Source organism: Cyrtonyx montezumae, unplaced genomic scaffold (genome assembly GCF_038088225.1).
Source record: "Cyrtonyx montezumae isolate F1298 unplaced genomic scaffold, pur_monq_1.0 scaffold_24, whole genome shotgun sequence".
Classification (NCBI taxonomy): domain Eukaryota; kingdom Metazoa; phylum Chordata; class Aves; order Galliformes; family Odontophoridae; genus Cyrtonyx; species Cyrtonyx montezumae.
In genome coordinates, this window is record NW_027071981.1 from 279,491 (window position 1) to 300,396 (window position 20,906).

Here is a 20,906-nt window from a genome sequence, read left to right on the forward strand (position 1 = left end):
TGGGACAATGAAAGAGAGATAAGCTGCAGCTCAATGGCTGCTGAACACTTTTGTGTGGTACTCATCTCCATGGGGAGACATTTCAGGAGATGCTTGCCTGGCAAGCTAGCAAGGGATTTGTCACATAGGCAGGAGAAATGGAGGATAAAAGAGGGATCGACCACCATGAGATTTTTTTTGCCTTCCCTTCCCCTTAACAGTGTCTGCCTTCCCCATCTCCCTGGTCAGTATTGGTAATAAACTGGTCAGACCAACGTTTGAACCGTTGCTTCTTAATCTCACGCTGGGTATACACATCATCTAAGAACCTCATCCCTCCTTTATATTGGAGTGTGACAGAGGATGCTCTGATTTTTGGAGTCATTAAGTACTTGAGCTGATTTTTAGTGCGAGTGGATGGTTATAATTAAGGGAATTTGCAAGAAAAAATGTGTAGGCGATATGTATGGAGAGAACACTATATGGATTGAATCCTAAAGGTACACACATTTTGTATGAGGATATCTGAACAGTTAGGAAAGAGATTGAATAGATAGAAACATGAAACAATGATGAGGAAGAAACATTCCAGCAGTATCAGGAAATCAGAGAACAGGCAGAGCAGATCAAACAGGGTCTGAAGCTGCTAAACAGAAACCTAGACAAGCACAGAACCAGCGTGCTTCATTAGGTGCTCTGACCCCATCCCCAGGTCTGTGCAGCAGTGTAATGAGAGTGCTCTGTGTTGCTGTTTGTCTGGCATCTGCATGCTGTAGATCTCTACAAGCTTGTTTCATTTGTCATTTTGCTAGAAATGTAATAAACCACAGGTGAGGAACTAGGATATTGTTCTTGGGTTGATAAAGTCTATATGGAAAGTACTGTTCAATTATTTTAAATTACACAACTGCCAACTCATAAACAAACTCAATGGAAAACAAGAAGTTCTTAAGAATTTTCTTTCATTTTATGATGTGCAATATCCTGCTCTTTATTAAACCACCCGAGGGAGGGACAGTGAGATTCAAGGAGGAGCCTTTACTGTTCCCAGAGGCCTCTTCCATCTCTCACTTATTGGACTTCTTGTTTTCACTAAAACTAATGTCTCTTCTCTGACAGTGATGTCATGCTGCCAGCCATGCATGTGGGAAGCTCACGTGGAAGGGACTCTGCCAGGTCAGCAGCTTGTAGTTTGTCTGTCTGTAGGGTGGAGCCAGCCCTCCAATAATAATAAAATAATAAAATATTTCTTTTATTTCACAAGTTGTAAGTTTAGAAACTCACTGAAGTTTTGTCTTTATGGAGTTGATGTACTTGAAACAACTCCGAGGTATTCTCTGAAGGGTGCAATATAGCTGTGGTCAAGATTGAGGCTAGGCTGAGGGTGTCACCCATTGCCCATGGAGCTCAGCAGGAGCCTTTGCTGTCTGTTAGGGGCTTTGTATCTGACCTTCAAAATGACACGGGGGAAAAAAGAGCTTATTTTATCTCCTGGACGTGTAGTAATGCCTTAGCAGAAACCATGGGCAGTGGTTTCCCATAGATTTATATATGGTCATTTATATGACTGATTTTTATAAACGATTTTGGTTTGTAGATGTGAGCGTTCTCTGACTGCAGTACTGCTATCATTAAGCAAATGGTCGTTATTAGCAAGTATCATTTTTAAAACTTGATTTTCCTTCAGCATTCGTTTTTAAAATCAGAATATCTGTAAAACTGAAATGAAAGAAACCCACCTCCAAACGGAGGCTGAGAAATCCGAGAGCATTGGTTTCATGGGTATCTTGTGAAGATAGGCCCAACTCTATAGCTTTTACTGTTCATTTGAAGTATAATTCTGCGTCCTATTAATTCTAGAAATAGCTGCATGATGAGTAAGGGAAGATGAGGGAAAACTGTATGGAATAAGTAGGTCTCTGAATTACCTGTACATTCTTGCGTTTACCTTGCGTGCCCTGAAACATTATTTTTAATCTTACTCCAGGCAGCAGAGCTCTCTTTAGCACTTTCTTTTTAGAGTAACACCTTAGCTAAGGAAAAGTGGAAATGACACTCCTGAAGTCCTGTTTCTGGAGATTTATAACTCAGCCCCTCATTTGCCCAGTGCCTTTGTGAAGCCTCATGCAGGAAGTTACTTAACAGCTATTTATAAGATTCGTATAACTGATGGATTTGCTGCAAGGACAAAGGGTTTCCCTTAGTTCTGTGTGAGTGCAAGAGGCTCATTTTGGCTCTATTCCATCCAAGAGCTGAAGGGGTTTGGGGGCCTGGCAGAGGCCATGCTTCTGGAGATCTTGCATCTGTGGACCCAAACATTGTGAGAAGGGGTAGGCTCAGCACCCCTGTGCCCAAGTGTGGTGGTTTTTTTGTGCTTCTGGCCTGGGGACCTGCTTCCCTGCTGCTTCTGCGGAATTGTGCTGCTTGTCACAGGCAGGACCTGCTCACAGTGCCTGGAGGAGTTGCTGCCAGTGTGGGTATAGAGGAAAATGCAAAAGTGTTTGCGTTTGCTATGGAGTTTCACTGACTTGAAGTGAAAACCGAGTTGCTGTGCTGACTGCAGGATTTCTGATGGTGGAGAGAAGCCTGGAGAAATGCAGCATGTGCCATGCAGCAGGGCTGCACAGAACATACTGCAGGAGAGATCAGAACACGGAGTTTGCTTCTTTATTTGTAGGGAAAATAGTTTCATTTCACACTTGCTTATATTGAACGATTTGGGATCAGTTTGTACTGCTGCAAATTAATAAACTTTTCTATACAGGCTTCTCTTTGTAGATCTTTATAATGGGGAGATTCTTTATTTGAACCCTTTTACTGCAGAAAATACAGGTCATGAACAGATCATAGAGTCATAGAATAGTTTGGGTTGAAAAAGACCTTTAAGATCATCTAGTTGCAACTCCTTGCTATAGGCTGGGACATCTCCCTCTAGATCAGGATGCATCATGGCTATTATATTTTGGTCAAGAATTGGAATCATTTAAATCAAAATTCCATAAGTGCTCACTTCCCGAGTCAGAGAGTGAACCTTGGAAAAGAGCAGAGAGGTTGATGTTTTCTCTCTGGAGGTGGGAGGAAGCCTTGGGGCGGGGTGTAGGCTGCTTCATGCTTTAAGGGATGTGTGGAAGGAAGTTAGCTGTCCTCGGTACCACCTGCCTGATGCACATGGGATGCGGGGACAGGTGGTAGCTGGGCATCAGGTGCCACTTCCCTTAACTACAGAAGGGAGGCTTGTAGTGATATAATTCTCTTTTTGTTCCTTTTACACTTTGTGGGGCTGGGAAATGCAAGTTTCTCATGACTCCCATTTGGAAGGGTTACTGCTTGTTCCTATAGGAAAACTGGCTTGGTAGGAGCAGATATGAGCATTATCACTCAGCACATCCCTTCAGAGCTCACTGGAAGCTGTTGCTTGAACTGTTCATATATCCAATGTTCCGTGGTTCAATTTTCAAGCCGAAGCTTCCACATTGTGCAGAATTTTAGCCCTTGACAAATGGCTCTTGGGTCAGTGGTTGGCTGCAAGGCAGAATGCAGAGAAACAGTCAAAAAAGCAAAATAAATAAAAACAGCAAAAGCCAAAATGATAGGGTACAGATGAGAATGGACAAACCACGGTTGACCTTGTGCAGTCCCTTTTCACACATTAACCTGAAAAATAGTAGCAAAATGGGGTCTTCAGAATGAGAAGGTATTTTCAACTAGCTCTTAAAATGAATCTTGGCTTGGATTGAGTTAGTTTTTCTTAAGTCTCTGATCTACCCTTCAGTATCCTAAACTTGCAGATATGTGGCAGATATATGTGAGGGAAAACTGTTAGATGAAAATGAAAGCACTGTGGAGAGTTCTGGGACGGAAATAGTGGTGTGCAGAGAAAGCAGCACTTATGGATAAGTGCTCTTGTACTTACACAGCTCCTGCAGGTAAGTGGCATATCGTGAGATGGGCTGGTGGAACTGGGAGTACATCTTGTGCACATCTTCAGAATACTCTTACAAAAACTGTTTGCATTCCATGTCCAATATTTCATCCTCCAGCACGTCTGTGAAATGCTGAATTCGTGGGAATTGGCAGCAAAGCTGTTCTCACCACAAATATGAGGTCTGCAGAATACTAATAATTACATGGTACATTTTTATGATGTAAAATATAGCTATATGAGCATTCAAAAATTTGTATGTATTTGTTAGAGCTTTGAAAAGGGTGAGAAGTGGCACATTTGGAAATGGGATTTTCTTTACTCTTTAGAAACTGCTCCTCTGACGTTTCTTTGCTATGTGATCTAAATTGGTATGAATGTGATGTTTGTTATTATAACTATTTCAAGAAGTTAGTTTTGCTTTAATCTTAAGACCACCTCATCATTTGTGATTTCAGTCTTCCTGCCTGTTTTCAAAGCATATTTGTCTTCCCCAACTGCAAAAATACACAACGTGAATGTCTACTCTGGGGTCAAGGTGACACTTCTGAGTGTGAAATTTGACGATGTGCATGTTTATCCAGCTGATAAACATGTCAAACAAAAAAGAAATGTTTGACAAGAAGGTAGGAAGCAAAATTTTGAGGGCATGGAGGCAAATGTCCACTCACTGCTTTTCACAAGCTTTCAGCTACTTTTGTTGGCGTATCTCTGTGCTCAAGCACATGGTTGTGTGGTGAATGGTAGGAAGATGTAAGGATGGCACAGTGTAAGGAAAATATCTATTTATTAATCTCTGTCTCAGAAGCTCTCAGACAACTGCACTAGTGAAAATGGGGTAACATTAGAAGACTTCACTGTGATCCTTAGGGAATGTTCAAATAAACAGTAAAAACTGAGAATCAACTTAAGCAATTGTAGTTAGCAAATGCTATGGGAAGACAGAAATGTGTAGAATCTTTTTTTTGTATTATTTTTTAGTGTAATAAGCAGAAGATTATAAGAGACATGTCATGTGGCAGGGCACCATGCAGTGGAACCTAGGCAGACGCAAGAGAAGTGCCTTGCAAACCTCCTGAAGTTCAGCAAGGTCCCGTGCAAAGTCTTGCATTGGGGTGGGTCAATCCTAAGCGTGAATACAGGCTGTATGAAAATGGATGGAGAGCAGCTCTGAGGAGAAGGGCTTAGGGCTGTTGATTGATGAGAAGCTCATCGTGAGCTGGCAGTGTGTGCTTGCAGCTCAGGAGGCCCACTACATCTTGGGCTGCAGAAGTATCGTGGCCTAACCTGTTCAACTCTGGATCTCCAGCACACAAGACTTGGAGCTGTTGGAACAGGTCCAGAGGAGGCCACAAAGATGATCAGGAGGCTGGAGCACGTTTCCTATGGAGACAGGATTGAGCTGGGCTTCTTCAGTCTGGAGAAGAGAAGGCTCTGGGAAGACCTTATTGCAGCCTTCCAGTGCTTAAGGGGAGCTGCAAGTAAGCTGGAGTGACAGGACAAATAAGAATGGCTTTAAACTGAAAGAGTGTAGATTGAGATTAGATAAAAGGAAGAAAATTTTCACTCGGGGAATGGTGAGGCCCTGGCACTGCTGCCAAGAGAACTGTGGGTGCCCCATCCCTGGAGGTGCCCAAGGCCAGGTTGGATGGGGCCCTGGGCAGCCTGAGCTGGTGAGGGGCAGCCAGCCCGTGGCAGGGGTGAGGCTGGGGGTGCTTTGAGATCCATTCTGACCCAAACCTTTCTGTGATTCTGAGAGATTTGACTGGGGGGAAATAGCAATTAACCTATCCTGTTAGCATGAAGCAGATGTTTTTTATTAAGAGATTTTTCTGCTGAGGATAGCAATCTTACCTTTGATTATGTGTTGTTATGTTATGAAAACTGCAGTTCAGTCGAGCTTATTTCGTTGATTCAATTTAATGTTCTGGGAGATTATTGCACTTAAATTTGGTATGAAGATTGCTAAAGGTGACATTTCAAACATAATTTTTCTACAGTCTTTGCAGAGAAGCTAGAACAAATGAATGACAGATGTGAAATATTAATGTGGTTAAGAAATATGACTTGTAAAATTTGGCTATTTTGAGTAGCAACATCCCTGATTTCTTTTACGCTTGACTAAGTTTCATGTTGTGGCTCGCAGGACCAAGAGGAAGACTTGATGAGAGTATGAAATGTCTCACTGTGCTCTGATAGGCTATTCTCTTGGTAAAAAGTGTTTGAGTTTGTAAAAAAGTTTGTAGCATCAGAAGTAGCAGGTGAGAGCAATTACTGGTAAAAATGTAAACTTGCAATTAGCAAGCAAAAACTAGCATTTGGGAAATTACTCTCAGCATGATGACAACATATACAAATTCAATAATATAGATTGTTGCTTGCTGGCACAGGAAAGGAGATCATCCTGGAGCAACTGCCCCTGCAGCTCACAGCCTTTACAGCTGGCCTGGAGTTGACTGGAAATCCAAGTCATTTTGCTCTATGCATCATTCCTCACTTCAACTGTATAATTAGGTTAGTAGGTAAATTCTACAAGAGAAAAACTGTTGAAATGTAGATAGATGTGAGTGAACGTACTATCCATCCACATACCTCTGCCCACGAGTGCAGGGCCCAGTGCCTTGCATTAACTGTGAGTTGTTACCCAGCATTATTTAATGAAATACATGGTCTTTAATTGTCTGGGCGTGTGCATACTTAGCACATAGGACAAAACGAGTGGTGTATGTGATTGGATCAGTGTGAGCTCAGTGCCGTGTGTGGCACTGCTGTTTCAGTGGTCTTTATTTTATTTAGGAGCAAAGTGACTTTGACTTGATCCGTGTGCTATTCAGTGTGCTAAATGCTCTAGTGCATTATTTCAACAGGGAAAGGAATTTAGAGAAGAGTTACAATATGCAGTATGGGAAATTTTTTTGTGCGTGTGGAAAAGTTTTTCTATGAGGTGTGAAATATCTTTGTCCGTGATCACCTGCAGTTGGTAAGAAGTTGTAAAGACATTTGCCCAGTGCACCAGTAGTTTCTGCATCATTTGTGACACTGTGATTTCTTAATTATATCTCTCAAACCTGAATCAAAAGGACAGATATCCTTTTTCCTGCGAAGACATTGCTCTGAGCCAGCAGATTTAATCAAATGAGGCGTGAAGATAAATGCTATGTATACAGGTAATGGAAACAAAGAAATGTAAATGTGGCAGGAGCTGTATTTTAGTCTTTCCCTGGTGGGAAGCATGTCACATCCCTCCTTCAGTATTTTTGAAAGTGGAAGTCAGATTGCAACTGTCCTGCGTTAGTCATGTTGGTCTCTGTCAAACAGTGATGCGTCTCTGAGTGAAGGTTTCAGAAACCTGCTGTAGATGTTGGTGCTGTAGGTGGGTGTGGGGCTGGCTGCTTCCCATGACATGGTGTGCAGCTGTGGGCAGGGGCACTTTCACAGGGGGCACAGAAATGGGCATTTCCACAGATCCAGGTGCCGGGGATGCTCCTGTTAGGGTCACGTTTCCTGAAGGTGCAGATAGTACTTGTGGAGGCTGATGGCGGGGTGAAGTGCTTGCTCAGCACCAGGCACGGGCACAGGGGAGGCTCTGGCAGCTCGGCATGCAGTTGCCCTCTGGTGAGCTTGAGTACTTGCTGTGTGTGTCTCGGAGAGACAGAGTTGTCTGTGCTTACAGCAGGCAGTTCTGCTGGTTGTTGTGCTTACCTGTGCTTACCTTATCTGCTTGGAGGAGTATTTTTAAGAAAACTGAGTGAAACGTCACTTTCATCAGTTCTGCAACTATTTTCTCTGTATTATGGTACTTAATAAGTGTGAGGTCATAAGAGCTTTCGATGAAGGGCATTTTCAGATCATTGAAGTGTTTATTCTGCAGTGTGCCTACTTGCCAGCTGCAGAAAGGAGTGGGTTATGTAGCACCAGCAGTGAGAGTTATCTGGGCTTTGGCATGAGCTTGGAGAGAAGCTGGACTTGCTGTTGTGTGCTCAGCATTTCTGGGAGTTGGCTGTGATTAGGGGATTGTAGGCTTTCTTTGAAGGTAAGGGATGACTTGAAGAAAACTGTCTAGAAATTAGTTTGCTTCTCTTCACGTTATTGGGGAATTTACTGCAACGTAAGAAACATATTGTGTTCATGTTAAGAATAAAGATTAAAGGTAAGGTGATTTTCTGAATATAAGTTTACTGATTACTACTTATTTCCTCTGATTTTACTTTTTTTTCTAGCAGGTCTGCATTCTTCTGTGTTCTGCTGTAAGGGATTTGTCTGACGTGGTAGTTCAGACTGAGGTCGCGTTTCCTTGCCAGCTCTCTGCCCCCCTCCCTTTCTCTTTTCCCTTCTTAAAGCTTCAAAACCAAGTGTGAGCTTTTCCCTTAATCTTTTTCCGACCAAAAAAATCTAATCCCTTTGTGACCTGACCCTTTAATCTCATATTCTTCTAAGACAGAGCAATGACTTTCATGCTCATGCTGAACACAAGCATTTTCATCAAAATGTAAGATGTCTGTGGCAGTGATGGTAATAAAATCAACAAGCAAATCTGGGAGTTGAAAAGAGGCTCTCTTTGTTCCTGTCCTTGCCTGTAAAGAAGGCTGGTATCTGGTGAGTGCCTAGTCTGAAACAAAAAGGTGGTCCTGTTTGTTGTCCTGGAGCAGGACCTGCAGGGTGTCTGCTGTCCATACATGAAGCTTTGGAAGCTCGCGGCCACGTACAGTGTTGCTGAATGTTGTGCTGCTTCTCTGTTCAGCTGACAATAACGTGCCCATTTCCATACTGGGATGGCATTTAGACAGTGTGATGTTTAGGGGACATTACAGTGTTGCTTGGAAGCTCCAGTTCTTTTTACGTCTGGACTCCACCATGGCTGCACAAGCTTTACACCTGGCAAAGCCTGGGGCAGTACTGCTGTTGGAGCTTGGGCTTTTCATTTTCTACAGATTGCGGGAAGCTGTGGGATTAGTGAGAAATTCAGAGTTTGCTTCTGAAAGCAATTTGAATTTTCTTATAGAAAATGAAAATACAGCATTGCTACTGAGAGCTCTTTGCATGCTGTTAGAGCATGTTACGCTTCCATTTATGGGGAATACAGGAATTGAGTCCTGCCCACCTCCAATACTGACTGCCAGCATAGTTATCTCCATGTACAGCATTTCTAAAGGAAGTTCTTCGTTCACACCATAAGTGTGTGGCCTTTTAGTAACCTCCAATGGGTTGCTCCCCTGGTGTAGGGCAAATAGTTCTAAAGAAAGGAATTCAGATGGGTAGTATGGAGGATGGTATATTTCCATATGCAGGTTACTGGAAAAGAAAATGAAGGCTCACCTTTACGATGGTCAAGGTGTGCTGATGGCTCCACTAGGGAGGGATCTCCACCAAGAGATCCTTCCTCAGTGGTGGTCAGCCCTTAAATGGGGTCTGGGAGAGGTGGAGCCAGACTCCACCCCTTTCCATCACACAGGTACATAACCTTCACTGTGCTCCTGCAGCTGACTTGATGCTCGCCTCAGGTGATCCATCAGTGGTTCAGGCTGTGATTCAACAGTTCCCATACACCTGGGTTGTGTTAATAACCTCTCTGGTTCTGCCACCCTAGTGCTTTTTTTGCTGTCCTGTACAATGTAAATCCTGCCTGGAGCTGGGCTGCTGTTCACCACATAAGCAGTGCTCTAAAGAAAGCTCAGCCAGCCATTTCAGCAGTGCTGCGAGCATCTCTTGACAGGAGCAGGGGTGCAGCCTGGAAGGCTAAATGGGGTGGAAGGACTCTGTCTGCATAGAAGGGATGCTGTGGTAGGAAAAATGTTGATTTAGTACAGCTTTGCACACTGTGAAGTGGCTTAGTATGGGTCAAATACCCTACTACCTGTTAGTGACAGTGGGACTTGAAAAAAAACAACAAAAAAAGAACAAAAGCCCCTAGAAAACATAGTAAAAATAGCAGACATACTTCTCAGTACTGCCCTTCTTGCTCCAGTTGCTGCCCGAGTGCTGTAGGCCACCCAGCTGTGACTGATGGGCAGAGTTAGCTCCCAGCAGCTCTGGGTCCCAAGGGAAGGTGGTCCCAACTGCCTGCGAAGATGCATTGCGTTGTAGGGCAAGCTGTCCGGGCTCTGCAGGCAGGTGGAGCACACAACATCTGCTGTGCTTTGTAATTCTGCTGCTGTTACTGTGGAGCCGAACCGAAATGCATTTATGTACAGGCAAGTCAACTTGTAATTTTCCTGAGAACTCTGGCACATTTCCAGAAAGAAGTTGCTTTGTGTGTGTACTGCTTCTGGAGTCCTAAGTGCTGCTATTAGGATGATAGGGAAGGAGATTCCTTCTGCTCTCCTGTCCCGTCTGCTGAGATTTTTTCAGTCTTCGTTAAGTCTGGAAGTTTCTGTGGAGTTCTTGTGCATGACGTGATGTAAAATGAAGCAGCAGAGGTTGGGTGGAAGAGGTTTTCTTCTGCTGTTTCCGTAGGTAAACGTGACAGCGGGGCTGTCCTGATGAATGGCAGGAAGTGGCGCAGATGGATTGCAACTGCTTGTCATGCTTTGTAGTGCCACGGAGATGGAAAATACAAATCTTCAACAGTAATTTATTAACTTGGATCTTATATTTATATCCCAAGTCACATGAAGAATGTTGTACTGAATTTTGGCCAGATAGTTTTTCCATTTTGGTCAGAATTTTAGATAGGAGAAAAGGCTCATAGCCTTCTTTTGTCCGTATTCACATCCAGCCGGGAAAAGGAAACCGGACATTCCCGGGATTATGATCGAAATTCCTCTGTCTCTGCAAGTCAGGAAGCTGGACGGTATTGTTTCAGTGTCGTTTTCTATCCTTTGGTGGCCAAGCTTGTCTGTATTTCTTTGTTCTCTTCAGAAATTTCAGGATGCTGCCTGTGTTAGGTTACAACAGCCTCCTCAACAGCTCAGTTCTGGTCTTACTTTACCTCCCCTGCCCTTGGCACTGCAGTAGCAGAACTCATCCTGGGTAATATCGTAGTAGGTAGCCTGGTTTTGCTGTATTTTGAATATGGATTGCAGCACTTATAGGTGTGTGGCCACAGTGTCCATCGCCATGCATGGGGCAGAGGGCCTGGGGTGGGCTGCTCTGCCTGCATCCTGGCTTCCTTCTCACGTGGTGACTTCCAACAGCCTTTAGAAACAAAAGCCTTTCTCAGTTATTTATGTCCTGAGGAGAGGAAGCACGTAAACTTGCTTTCCCATTAGTGAAATAATTGGGAAATAAACAGAGGAGATCTTGTCTGGAATATTTGTGTTTTGTTCAGGTGGTGCAGATATGGAGCAGTGGGAGCTCTCCCACTTGGCTGTGCCATGCATTGTTGTGAGCACCTCCTGGGTGCCGGAGCCCTGTATGGCTGAACAAAGCCCTGTGTCCCCAGTTAAGGAGATGCAGACCTGCAAATTTCTGCTGCTGTTCATTCACCGCTTTCAGGTTCTATGGTACTTCCTACATTGATTGAATCCGTCCCCATTGACGTGCATGCTGCTTGAAGAATGACAGGCGAGGAGCCGCAGGGATGAAGGACTTGTCATGCTTTACACTGGGCTCATCCAAAGTTTGTTTGAGATGTTCCTGGTAAAACGGTGATGCTTGAGAGAAAGTGCAGTGCGGGCCAGAGTTTTGGCCTTACAGAGCTAGGGTTACTGAAGGAAAGTTACTACATTTGATAGCTTGTCCCACGTCTTTGTCCCTCTCAGTATAGAAAAATTAATCCTAAAACCTCTTCTGTCCTGTTGATTTTAAGCCTGTACTGCTTGCCCCTGTTAGCCTGCCTTCTTCCAGTGGGTCCTCAGTATCTGCTCTCACCTGGTAACAGCAGTGCTCCTCTTTACTCACCCAAGGAATTCATACGGTGCTTCTCTTCCCTTGGGAGCCCTGCTGTATTCAGTGTTCTCTCTCTGCCATGGGTCTGGCTGCTCCCTGGTATGCCCTGTGCCCAGGCAGAATGCTGGGGCTGTGGGAAGGCTGCTGCATGGCCCAGGCTCAGAAGTAGCTGCAGTGCTCATTAGAAAGTCTGATTCATTATTACAATATGAAGTTGTATGTTGGCAGAGCTTTTGACAGAGCTTCCTTCTTGGAAATGTTTATGACTCTGGCAGTGAACCCAAATGATATATTTTTTTTTTCTCTTCCATTCTACAGTTGAGAATTGAAGACTGAAGCATCACAAAGAAACATCTCTGCAGTTAATCACTGTTTGTCAAAAACATTTGTCTTGTATATGTGTTTGAACAGTGATGTTCCTTAACATTTACAATGATTGTGTCTGTCCCCATTCATAAAGTACCAGGATATATTTATTTCATAACCACAATATTTTGCAGAGACTCTGAAGTGTTCTGTTACAAAGAAAAGGAAAGTTATCTGTAAATGTGTTGAATTCCTTCTCTCCTGTCCTGCATACAGACCATGTACTGACTTGGTTTTCACAGTGAAGGGCCATAATGCTTGCTGTGTACCTGCAAGCTGTGTGTGAAACAGCTGCGTGCAGGAGAGTTTGTGTTCTGCTGCTTGAGCCTAGAACCATTTACATTTCCTATGTTTTTGCTTTGGCTTTTAGTTTGAAGACAATAGCAATAAATAACAGAAATATCAGGGATACTGATCCCTTAGGTTGTCTAGTTAATTTGTGCAGCTTGGTGTAATTTTGCTTTTGTGCATCTTTGCTGCTGTGGCTTGTGATTTGGGCCAGGTCCCTGAGCTCTGTACCTGAGGTTGGGTGAGCTGTGGTGATGGCCTGGGAGGCACTGGTTCTGTGTACTGGTGGAGCAGCAGCCAAGAGAAGATCTCAGTTTAGTGCTCAGCATTCTGCTTCCTACCTTTTTCTTCTCTGCACTGACACTGCCTGCAGTGATTTCTTCATTTGGTTGTGACAGTTACTATCCCTCCTGTGCTTGCTGACTATAAGTGTTGCTTTCCTTGTCCCACAGGATGAAAGGATGACTTTGTCTGAAAGCCTTTCTCCTGCCATCAGGTGTATGTGTCGGTGTTCGCTGACCTAAGGTGGAAGATTATGGTTTTGCTCTCTCAAGGATGTCATTTGAATTTGGTTTTTGAGTCAAATGCATAGTGACCCACGAAGACCCACGGACTTTACGGGTTGGATAACTGCCTCCTAACTAAAGTAGATGAGCAGAGAAATGATTAGTAGGTTTGTTCTAATTCAAGTCCACTGGCAGTTTTGCTTTCAGTTGCAGCCTACATTACAGAGCTCCCAGTGGAAGCCAGCATAATTTATTAACTAGGGCTTATTACAGAGCACTGTACCAGAGCTCACAGGGCTGGGGCTGTCCCTGAGGAGCAAAGGGACTGTGGTGACATGAGGACAAACCCAAGCAGCCCAGGAACCATTATGGGTTTTACCAGTCACAAACCACACAAAATTGAGAGAACATACCAATAGGCAGCGGGAAAGGTTTTTGCAGTAGTGTAATGGATTTGATTTTTCTCAGTTTTCATCAATAACATGGCAAATGCATTTTGCACAGGCTGAAGCGGAGCTGACAGGATAGCAAGCAGGCTGAGGAGAAAAAGCTTTGCTGTTGTCACCTTTGGTGTCCAAAAGTCCAGCCAAATGAATGCTGGTGTTACAGCAACCCATTAGAGCAATGGTGTTATCCAGCTGACAGCAAGAGCACTATGGATAGCTTCTGAGAACTGGGACACCGGGCCTTACCTCATCTAACATTTGATATCATTTTTAGGGATCCCTGTAGGCAAATCCTCCTTCTCTGTGAGAGTATGGCTAAGGCTTCCTCAAGGCAATATTTTCTTTGTACTAAACGGATAATTCATGATTAAAAGCCACTGCAACTGGGAAAATGCTATTTTCATCATAATCAGGGTAAAAATACCTGATTATGGAGGTATCATAATTGGCACATCAATGTCCCCTCTGTTATGGGAAACCCTGGCAGACACTGCCTGGGAAATAAAGCTAGGTGACAGGGCTAATATTGCAGTCTGGATGTTTGAAAGAACGTACGTGGATTTTTTTCTCCTTGTGAGGATCCAGTTTTGAAATACTGGGTGAATGAGCTGAGCTTAGTTAATGATAGTTTTAATTAAAGAAAGAAGTTGAGGAGGGCAGGATCCATGACGATGGGAAATCTCAGCTTGGGGTGGGGGAATTTTGGACAGCAGCTGTGCTGAGAGTCACCAGCTCTGACTTAGCCATCACTGAGCTGTGATGTTTGCTATCACCAAACTTTCACAGGGTATGCACCCCACCAGTAAGCAACACCTGAATGTTCTGGTGAGCTTCATCAAAGTTTGCCTCAGGTGAGCTCCTCCATGATGACACTAATCCTAATGTGGCTGGGCTGCAGAGGAATTCTGCTGTGCTGTAAGTTCTCTAGCATTTATTCAATAGGAGCATTATTTAAGATGTGCAACCATAACAAAATCATAGCAGACAGGGCTGCAGATGCCCTTCAGAGGTCACCGCGTGCCTGTGCTGGAGGCTGAGCACTGCTGGGCTGAGCAGCTTTGCAGCTTCATGCACGGAGGGGTGTAGGTGGTACAACATCTTCCTTGGTGTAAAGCCTGCAGTGGGGCTTTTCTCATATGGAAAGCATCTGAAAGAGGGTAGATTGCAGTAATAACGTGTTCTAGGCATGAATCTTCATATTGAAGAAATCAAATCAGATGACTAGGAATTATAGGACAGGGAGATGCTTTATGTGTCATCTACTCTGCTCCTCAGTTAGCATGGAGACCCTCTCATAGATGTATGGAGCTGTAAGTTAATTACAGGAGCATTTAACATAGCCCTTGCACAGCCTTGCTTTTCATCTTACATTTACTGAAAGGTGATTTTGTTTTCGTTGCGGGATACTGGGTGTGGATCAGAATGACCAAAATCTGTTTTGATATGCATCTGCCAGCACAATTGCAGGGAGAGCAACAACAAGTGACTTTCTCTGTTGAAGCTGTGTATACCTCATCTGAACCTTCACTGTTATACATGAAAGTAGCTCTCCGCATGACATTCAGAATTCTTAGCTGTGCTAAATTGTTGGCAATTTTACTCAGTTATACCATACATGTTTAAAGTACATGTACTGGGATGTGACAGCTCTTCCAGATTCTGGTGACCTCCTTTTCGGCACGTGAGCACCAAATGAGCTGAGGTGGTGGAAGCATGTTAACAGAAGCGAGGTGATTTTTGCGTTCCCATGAGATCACATTTTTCTTTTTCTGGCCACAAGGAGGTAAGGATGGCTTCAGAGCCTGTTCAGCCTCGTGTTTTCTCTCTTCTCTTAGCCATAAGTTAATGGCAAGGGGTCAGGGCAAACTGTAGTACTGTTCTCTCCTGATACCTCCAGCCTCCAAGTGCTTTCAGCTTGAAGGACTTTCTCTGCTTCCTGTGGGTTGAGTGCTTTGCTTATCCACCGTGCTACCAGTTTTCTCCAAAGTAAAAGGTTCTATACAAGTTCTTAATGTCCATCAACCAAGTAGCATGTTCTACACTGATGGCTTTATCCATTGGAGTTGGCCAAAAGGAGGTCTGCAGATAGCCTATGGTCACTTTCTGCAGATCTGGAAAAAGTCTGTCACATGGAAATGGATAAAGCCAAGGCTCAAATGCGGCCTTGGTGTCTGATAAAATTTAACATAAACCAAAAGTATCTACTAGCTTCAAGAGTGTGGATGTTAAAAGAAAAAGAGCTCAGCTGTGTAAATACTGATGTTCTCTAATAACGTGTTAGAATGATGGATATGGAAACAGGGCAGATTGTCACTGAATTTTCCCAAAGCAAGATGTTACCGTCTCCATAATAACTTGGAAAAGAGTTTTAGTTTCAGTCCTGTAGTGAAGCACCATACAGTGATCACATTTTCTGTCATGCTCAGAGCATAGGAAGCTGAAGTAGGGAAGCTGGCTTGGTGGAAGCCCATCTGTGAACATTGGAGTTGTTCAAAAATGCTGTTCTGGTAGAAGTGCCTAGCAAAGGGAGATGGGAAGGGACAGAAATGACATAACCAGGAGGCCTCCCCACCAGTGATAGTTTGACTGCTGCAGTGTCTGGTCTCATGTCTCTGTTGGCCTAAATGACTAAGTCTTTTACAGGGGATGTTCTCAGCGTAGTTAACAGCTGCTGTGCGTTGCTCAGAGCACAGCAGTAGGGCTTTGGTGTTGTTAACACACATGGCGTTCTTCGCTTTTGGGCTTTGGACAGGAGAAACTCAGTAGGTTTCTATGTGGAAGTGTATCTGTAAGATTTTGCATCTATGACCCTTCGGATGTGCAGATAAGACAGGGCTTTCTGGGTAACCAGAGCTGTTGGATAACTCCAATTTGGGAAGGGGTGGCTACAACCATTTCCTGAACAGCAGTGTTGCTTTATTTGTTACTCTTTACTGATCATCGGGCTGATTAAGAATAGATGGATCATATAATCATTCTTGTACTTTCCTTTCTTTTTCTTTTTTTGGAAGCTTGCTGTTGTTTCACTACGTATTTCCAATTCCTTCATCTCTTGTGTCCTTGGCTGCCTTTTCAGTTCAGTTTTTCCTCTAAGCTCATAGCATCAGAGCATAAATATATTGAGATACTGAAATAAATATGTATCTAGTCTGTGTCAAGAATACTTGCATAAATAAGGATTTGCTTGATCAAGTCTCTTGTAGCTGACCTAATTTTCTGTTTTGATCATATTACAAAAATATTTAAATAAATGTTTCACACTTTAGCGGGCTTAAGGACAGAGGAGGTTTTGGAGCACATCCTCAGCTGGCATGGTGCAGGAGGGCTGGGGCAGAGACCTCTGCACTGGGTGAAGAAACAGAAGCGAGGGGATGGCTTTGCCAAGGGCCGTACACTGTCTGAGGAGCTCACGCATGGTAATGCAGAAAAGGACAAAAAACCCAAAGGGAATGCAGATGGGAGTTTGTAAGAAGAGGGCTGCTGGACACAGCTGGGAAGCTGGCCTTGAGCACAAAGCCTGAGCCCATATGGCAGCTGGTCTGTAACCAGAGGGATCAAGGAAGGCTGTTGTCAAGGAGAGCACCTGGTCCCTCCAGTAGGGTGGCTACACAGGATCCATCTCCTGCTGAAGGCGACAGGGTGGAGGGCTGAGATGTGCTGGAGCTGGTGCCTCTGCCTCGGCCATGGTAGCGATGGGGCACCCATGGCTCCTCCCAGGAGTGCTGCTGCTTTGGAAGGATGTGGGTCTGGTGGGACACACCCTGTCGTACAGTATTAATGGCATGGAAGGGCTCATCCAAACCATGCTTACTTGACTCCCCAGAGACACACTCATCACCGGCTATGAAAGTCCTCATGCAGCAGAGCATGATGAGCCTCAGATTGCCTCTCTCCCTTTTATTGTACAGTGCTGTTTTTAATCCTAGCCGTGTATTAATCTTTTTTGACAAATTACAGTGGGTTATCTTCCAGTTGTGTAAATTGCCATGCGCTATCTGCACGTACATATTTTAGCTTGCTGCAGTCTTGTGAGAGCAGTAAGTGTCCCCTCATTTCCCGCTGCTTGTATTTTATGGGCAGGCTGGCATGATGACTGATAGAATCATAAAATCATTAACAAAGGGAGCTCTCAGATAACCTAGTCCAAACATTGACCCATCCCCATTTAGCTGTCAGAGGAAGCTGGTGCCCAAATTTGGCTGCGCTGTTGCCAGTGCAGCTTGGCAGGTCTGTGTCAGTAGGCAGTATTGCCCCAATAGCCATGGGCTCCATGCCATTAATCATCCAAGGTGCAATTTCTTTGTTGGCATGGCTGTGTGAGCACAAGTGTGGTTGTAGAATGGACATCTCAGGGAGTCGGGCAGCTTGTTGGATAAGGATCATGTGCTTGTTGAGCCTGTGGCTCTGTATGGGGTGGCATGAGTCTCACCACAGCCACTCTGGACTAAGAGGAGATCTTTTTTCTTGCTGGTGACAAGTGTTACTTGCTGTGGCATGTTTCTTTTAAGTACAGCATTTTAATAGCAGAAACACTGTGCAACCCAAGAAATGCACCATGAGAAAATGCTGAGATGCTTTTAGAGGCTGATCATGGACCTTTTCCTCCTTGGAACAGTCGAATAAGTGCAACTTGTTTTCAAGTGGGAAATAAGGCCACTGAAGGCAGCACAGAGATGCTCTTTTGGTACTCATGCCACGGGGAGTCATGTTCTCCATGACCAAGTACCTGCTCTGCCCTTGAGGGGAGCAGCATTTGACAGAGAGAGTGACTGCAGCCAGTGCTAGGAAGGGCCCGGCTGTGACACCAGTGTACGCAAGTAGAGCTGTGTGGATAATACGAGTTTTTTTCTTTTTGATTTTAGAATCAACCTTGTCCTATGTTAGGCAGCTGGAGGCAAGAGTAAGACAGCTGGAAGAGGAAAATCGCGTGCTGCCCCAGGTGGGTGACATCTGCCGTGGGAACAGCAGCTAGACTCAAGGCCTGGTGCTGCAGATCAGCTCAGTGTTACGCGTTGGTCAGCGCTGCTGCATTTGAACACTTGTGCTGATCACTTGGGGAATCGAAGGCACTTGCTTCTCTTGTTTATCTTGCCTGGGGCTGAGTGGGGTGTTTGCTGAAGGCCGTGACAATGCTTCATGCGTTTTTCTCCCTTGCAGGTGTTGATAACTCACTAAGAAAAATTCACTGGAGGCCTCTACTTATAGTTAAAAATTAATGTAAGGGATGAAAATTACAGTGAAATGAACGTTTACACTCTGGTATTATGCTGAGTTCTTCTTGTTATTGTTATCAAATATTTTTTTGAGGTTAACCAAAATACTTCGCTCTAGAAAGCAAATGTTTTAACGATAATAATTGGGTTATATTATTTGTATATACGTAATAACAAAACTAAAAAAAACCTGAATAAATAAGTAATTCTGAAGTTAAAGGTTCACCCACTTCCTTTTCAAGATTGAAAAATGTAGAATTACATTAAGAATGAATCAAAGGCACATGTCATTTTCTTATTATACCGGTGCATATTTCTGTTATGTTTCATTAAATAATCCTTATGGAAATCTGTAGAGTGTCAAATGAAGGTGCCCACTAGAAGATAATAGAAGTTGTGCTTAGTTTAAATGAAGACAGTAGTTTGAAGAATAAAAGTGCTTTTCATTAAACATGAAGTACTGCAATTTGAATGTAAAATTCAAGACAAAAATGAAACGTATTAAGAAGTAAAATCCAGTGAGTCATTGCAAATTCATTGGATAGATGATTTCAGCAGGCTGAGGATTTCTTTCCTTCTGGTTGATGTTAAGCCAAACTTTTTTCTCACCCATAATATGACAGTTGGAAAGGCCTCTGTAGCTCTTGTTTTGCTCTTGTTTTGCTATGCAACTGTGAACCATTTATGTTGATCTGGATGAGAAGGGCTGCAAGAATGCACACATCCTTCAGTAGGAAAGACAACAATCTTCGGTGATAAAGAATATTTTCCTGCCAAGAAAGGCACTCAAAGCAAACGTTAACAGAGCTGTGATTTGTTTCAGGACTGGGATGGCTTTGGGGGATAAACTGTGCAGAAGATTCTCTGGGCAAAATCTTTAGAAGTGACCACATGTTTTATCTGTGTAGGGCTGGGGGTGCTGAGGTGGAATCCCAGTGACACACATACCCTGAGCTCCTGGAGGAGCTGCACTGTGTGTTGAGTACACTGGTGATCTTAGTTGGGTGCCAAAGCCAGAGAGTGGTGCTTCTGAAAGTAAGGCCTGAGCACATAGGTGCCACTGAAACAGCATTGCTGCTGTGGGACTGTGGGTGCCCTGAGCTACAAACTGCTTTGTGTTTTAAGTACAAAGGTCTGAGATTGTCTCATGATGAGTTCTGTTGGCACCAGGATATACAGTAGATTTCTGAGGTTTCCTGACATCTCCGGGCACTTTGTTGTGAGGAGTAATGAGTGGCATAGGTTTACACTTCACAGCATATCTCTCTCACCCTTCCTCCTGAAGAGAGTCCTTGCTGTCAGGAAGGGAAGGGAATGCAGACAGCAGCCCACTCTGCCCTTGCTTTCAGCTCCATCGGTATTTCATTTCCCCAGGTTGATTCTGGTTTGTTGTTCCTGTGACTTAACACCATGACTGTGCTGTCACCCACACAGGCGAGGACACAGAATGGAAACCCCACAGCTCCCAGCACTGATACCCTTCCTCTGAAGGAGAGGAGTGGGAGTTTGTTGGGCTTTTACCCAGATCAAGTGCTTTTGACAAATCAGCTGAAAATACATGACGAGTGACACAACTGGTGAAGGTTTTTTGGCACAGCTCACGCTCAGTTCCAATGTTGTCTTAAAATTTCACCAGCGCTGCCACAAGAGCGTGCCTTTCACTTGTGCATCACCACTCTGATGGCATCCTGGTGCAGGGGCAGTCAAGTCCTTTTCTCTCCTCGTGCTATGCTTTTCTCCTTTCTCCTCTCTCCTTTCAGGGTCCTTTCTTTTCTTCCTTTTCTGCTTTTGTGTTGCTCACAAAAATGCACTGGCACATTTATTAATGCTCTCTTCAGACAAATTACTCCTTTCATCTGCACAGACATGGTTCTTTTCTATTTTATTTTGCTTCATTTCTCTCACCCCATGCATATGTGTTTTCTTCTCAAAATCTCAAAGGTTTTATTAACATATAGCAGCAAGAACAATTCCAAAGAAAATGTTTTTAAGTGCTGCCATCAGTGATCAAATGGAAAATGAGTTCTAGTTTGCTTGCTGTACTGAAGGAGTTCCTTGTCGGCAGAAATGCAGACCCACCACTGAGTCAATGCTTCAACTTGATCAGGTAATATGAAGGGTATAAAATGTACATATTCACTTAATGCCTCTTCCCATGTGGCAGGGCTGTTCTGATGATGACTTTCAGCACAGAAGTGAGCTTAAATGTCTTGGGGAGCTGTTAGGTGGTTGTTGGTTTGTTCTGTTGGGGAGGGCCATAATCCGAATCATAGAATCAAAGAAGTTGGAAAAGATCTCCAACATCATCTAGTCCAACTGTTGGGCTGCAAAACTTGCCTTGTATTTTAGGAAAAGCCCA

General features: G+C 43.9%; 1 protein-coding gene across 2 annotated transcripts in view; it reads left to right on the forward strand.

Moving 5' to 3' along the window:
* Nucleotides 1-20,906, forward strand: part of CCDC85A (coiled-coil domain containing 85A) — a 57,384-nt gene that overhangs the window by 28,527 nt on the left and 7,951 nt on the right. Inside the window, exon 3 of one of the 2 annotated variants that reach the window (XM_065739417.1) lies at nt 18,197-18,273. The exons of the other annotated variant lie outside the window; for it this stretch is intronic. Within the exon in view, the coding sequence (XP_065595489.1) occupies nt 18,197-18,273 (77 nt within the window). The remainder of the gene's footprint in view (nt 1-18,196; nt 18,274-20,906) is intronic. 2 annotated transcript variants of the gene reach the window in all.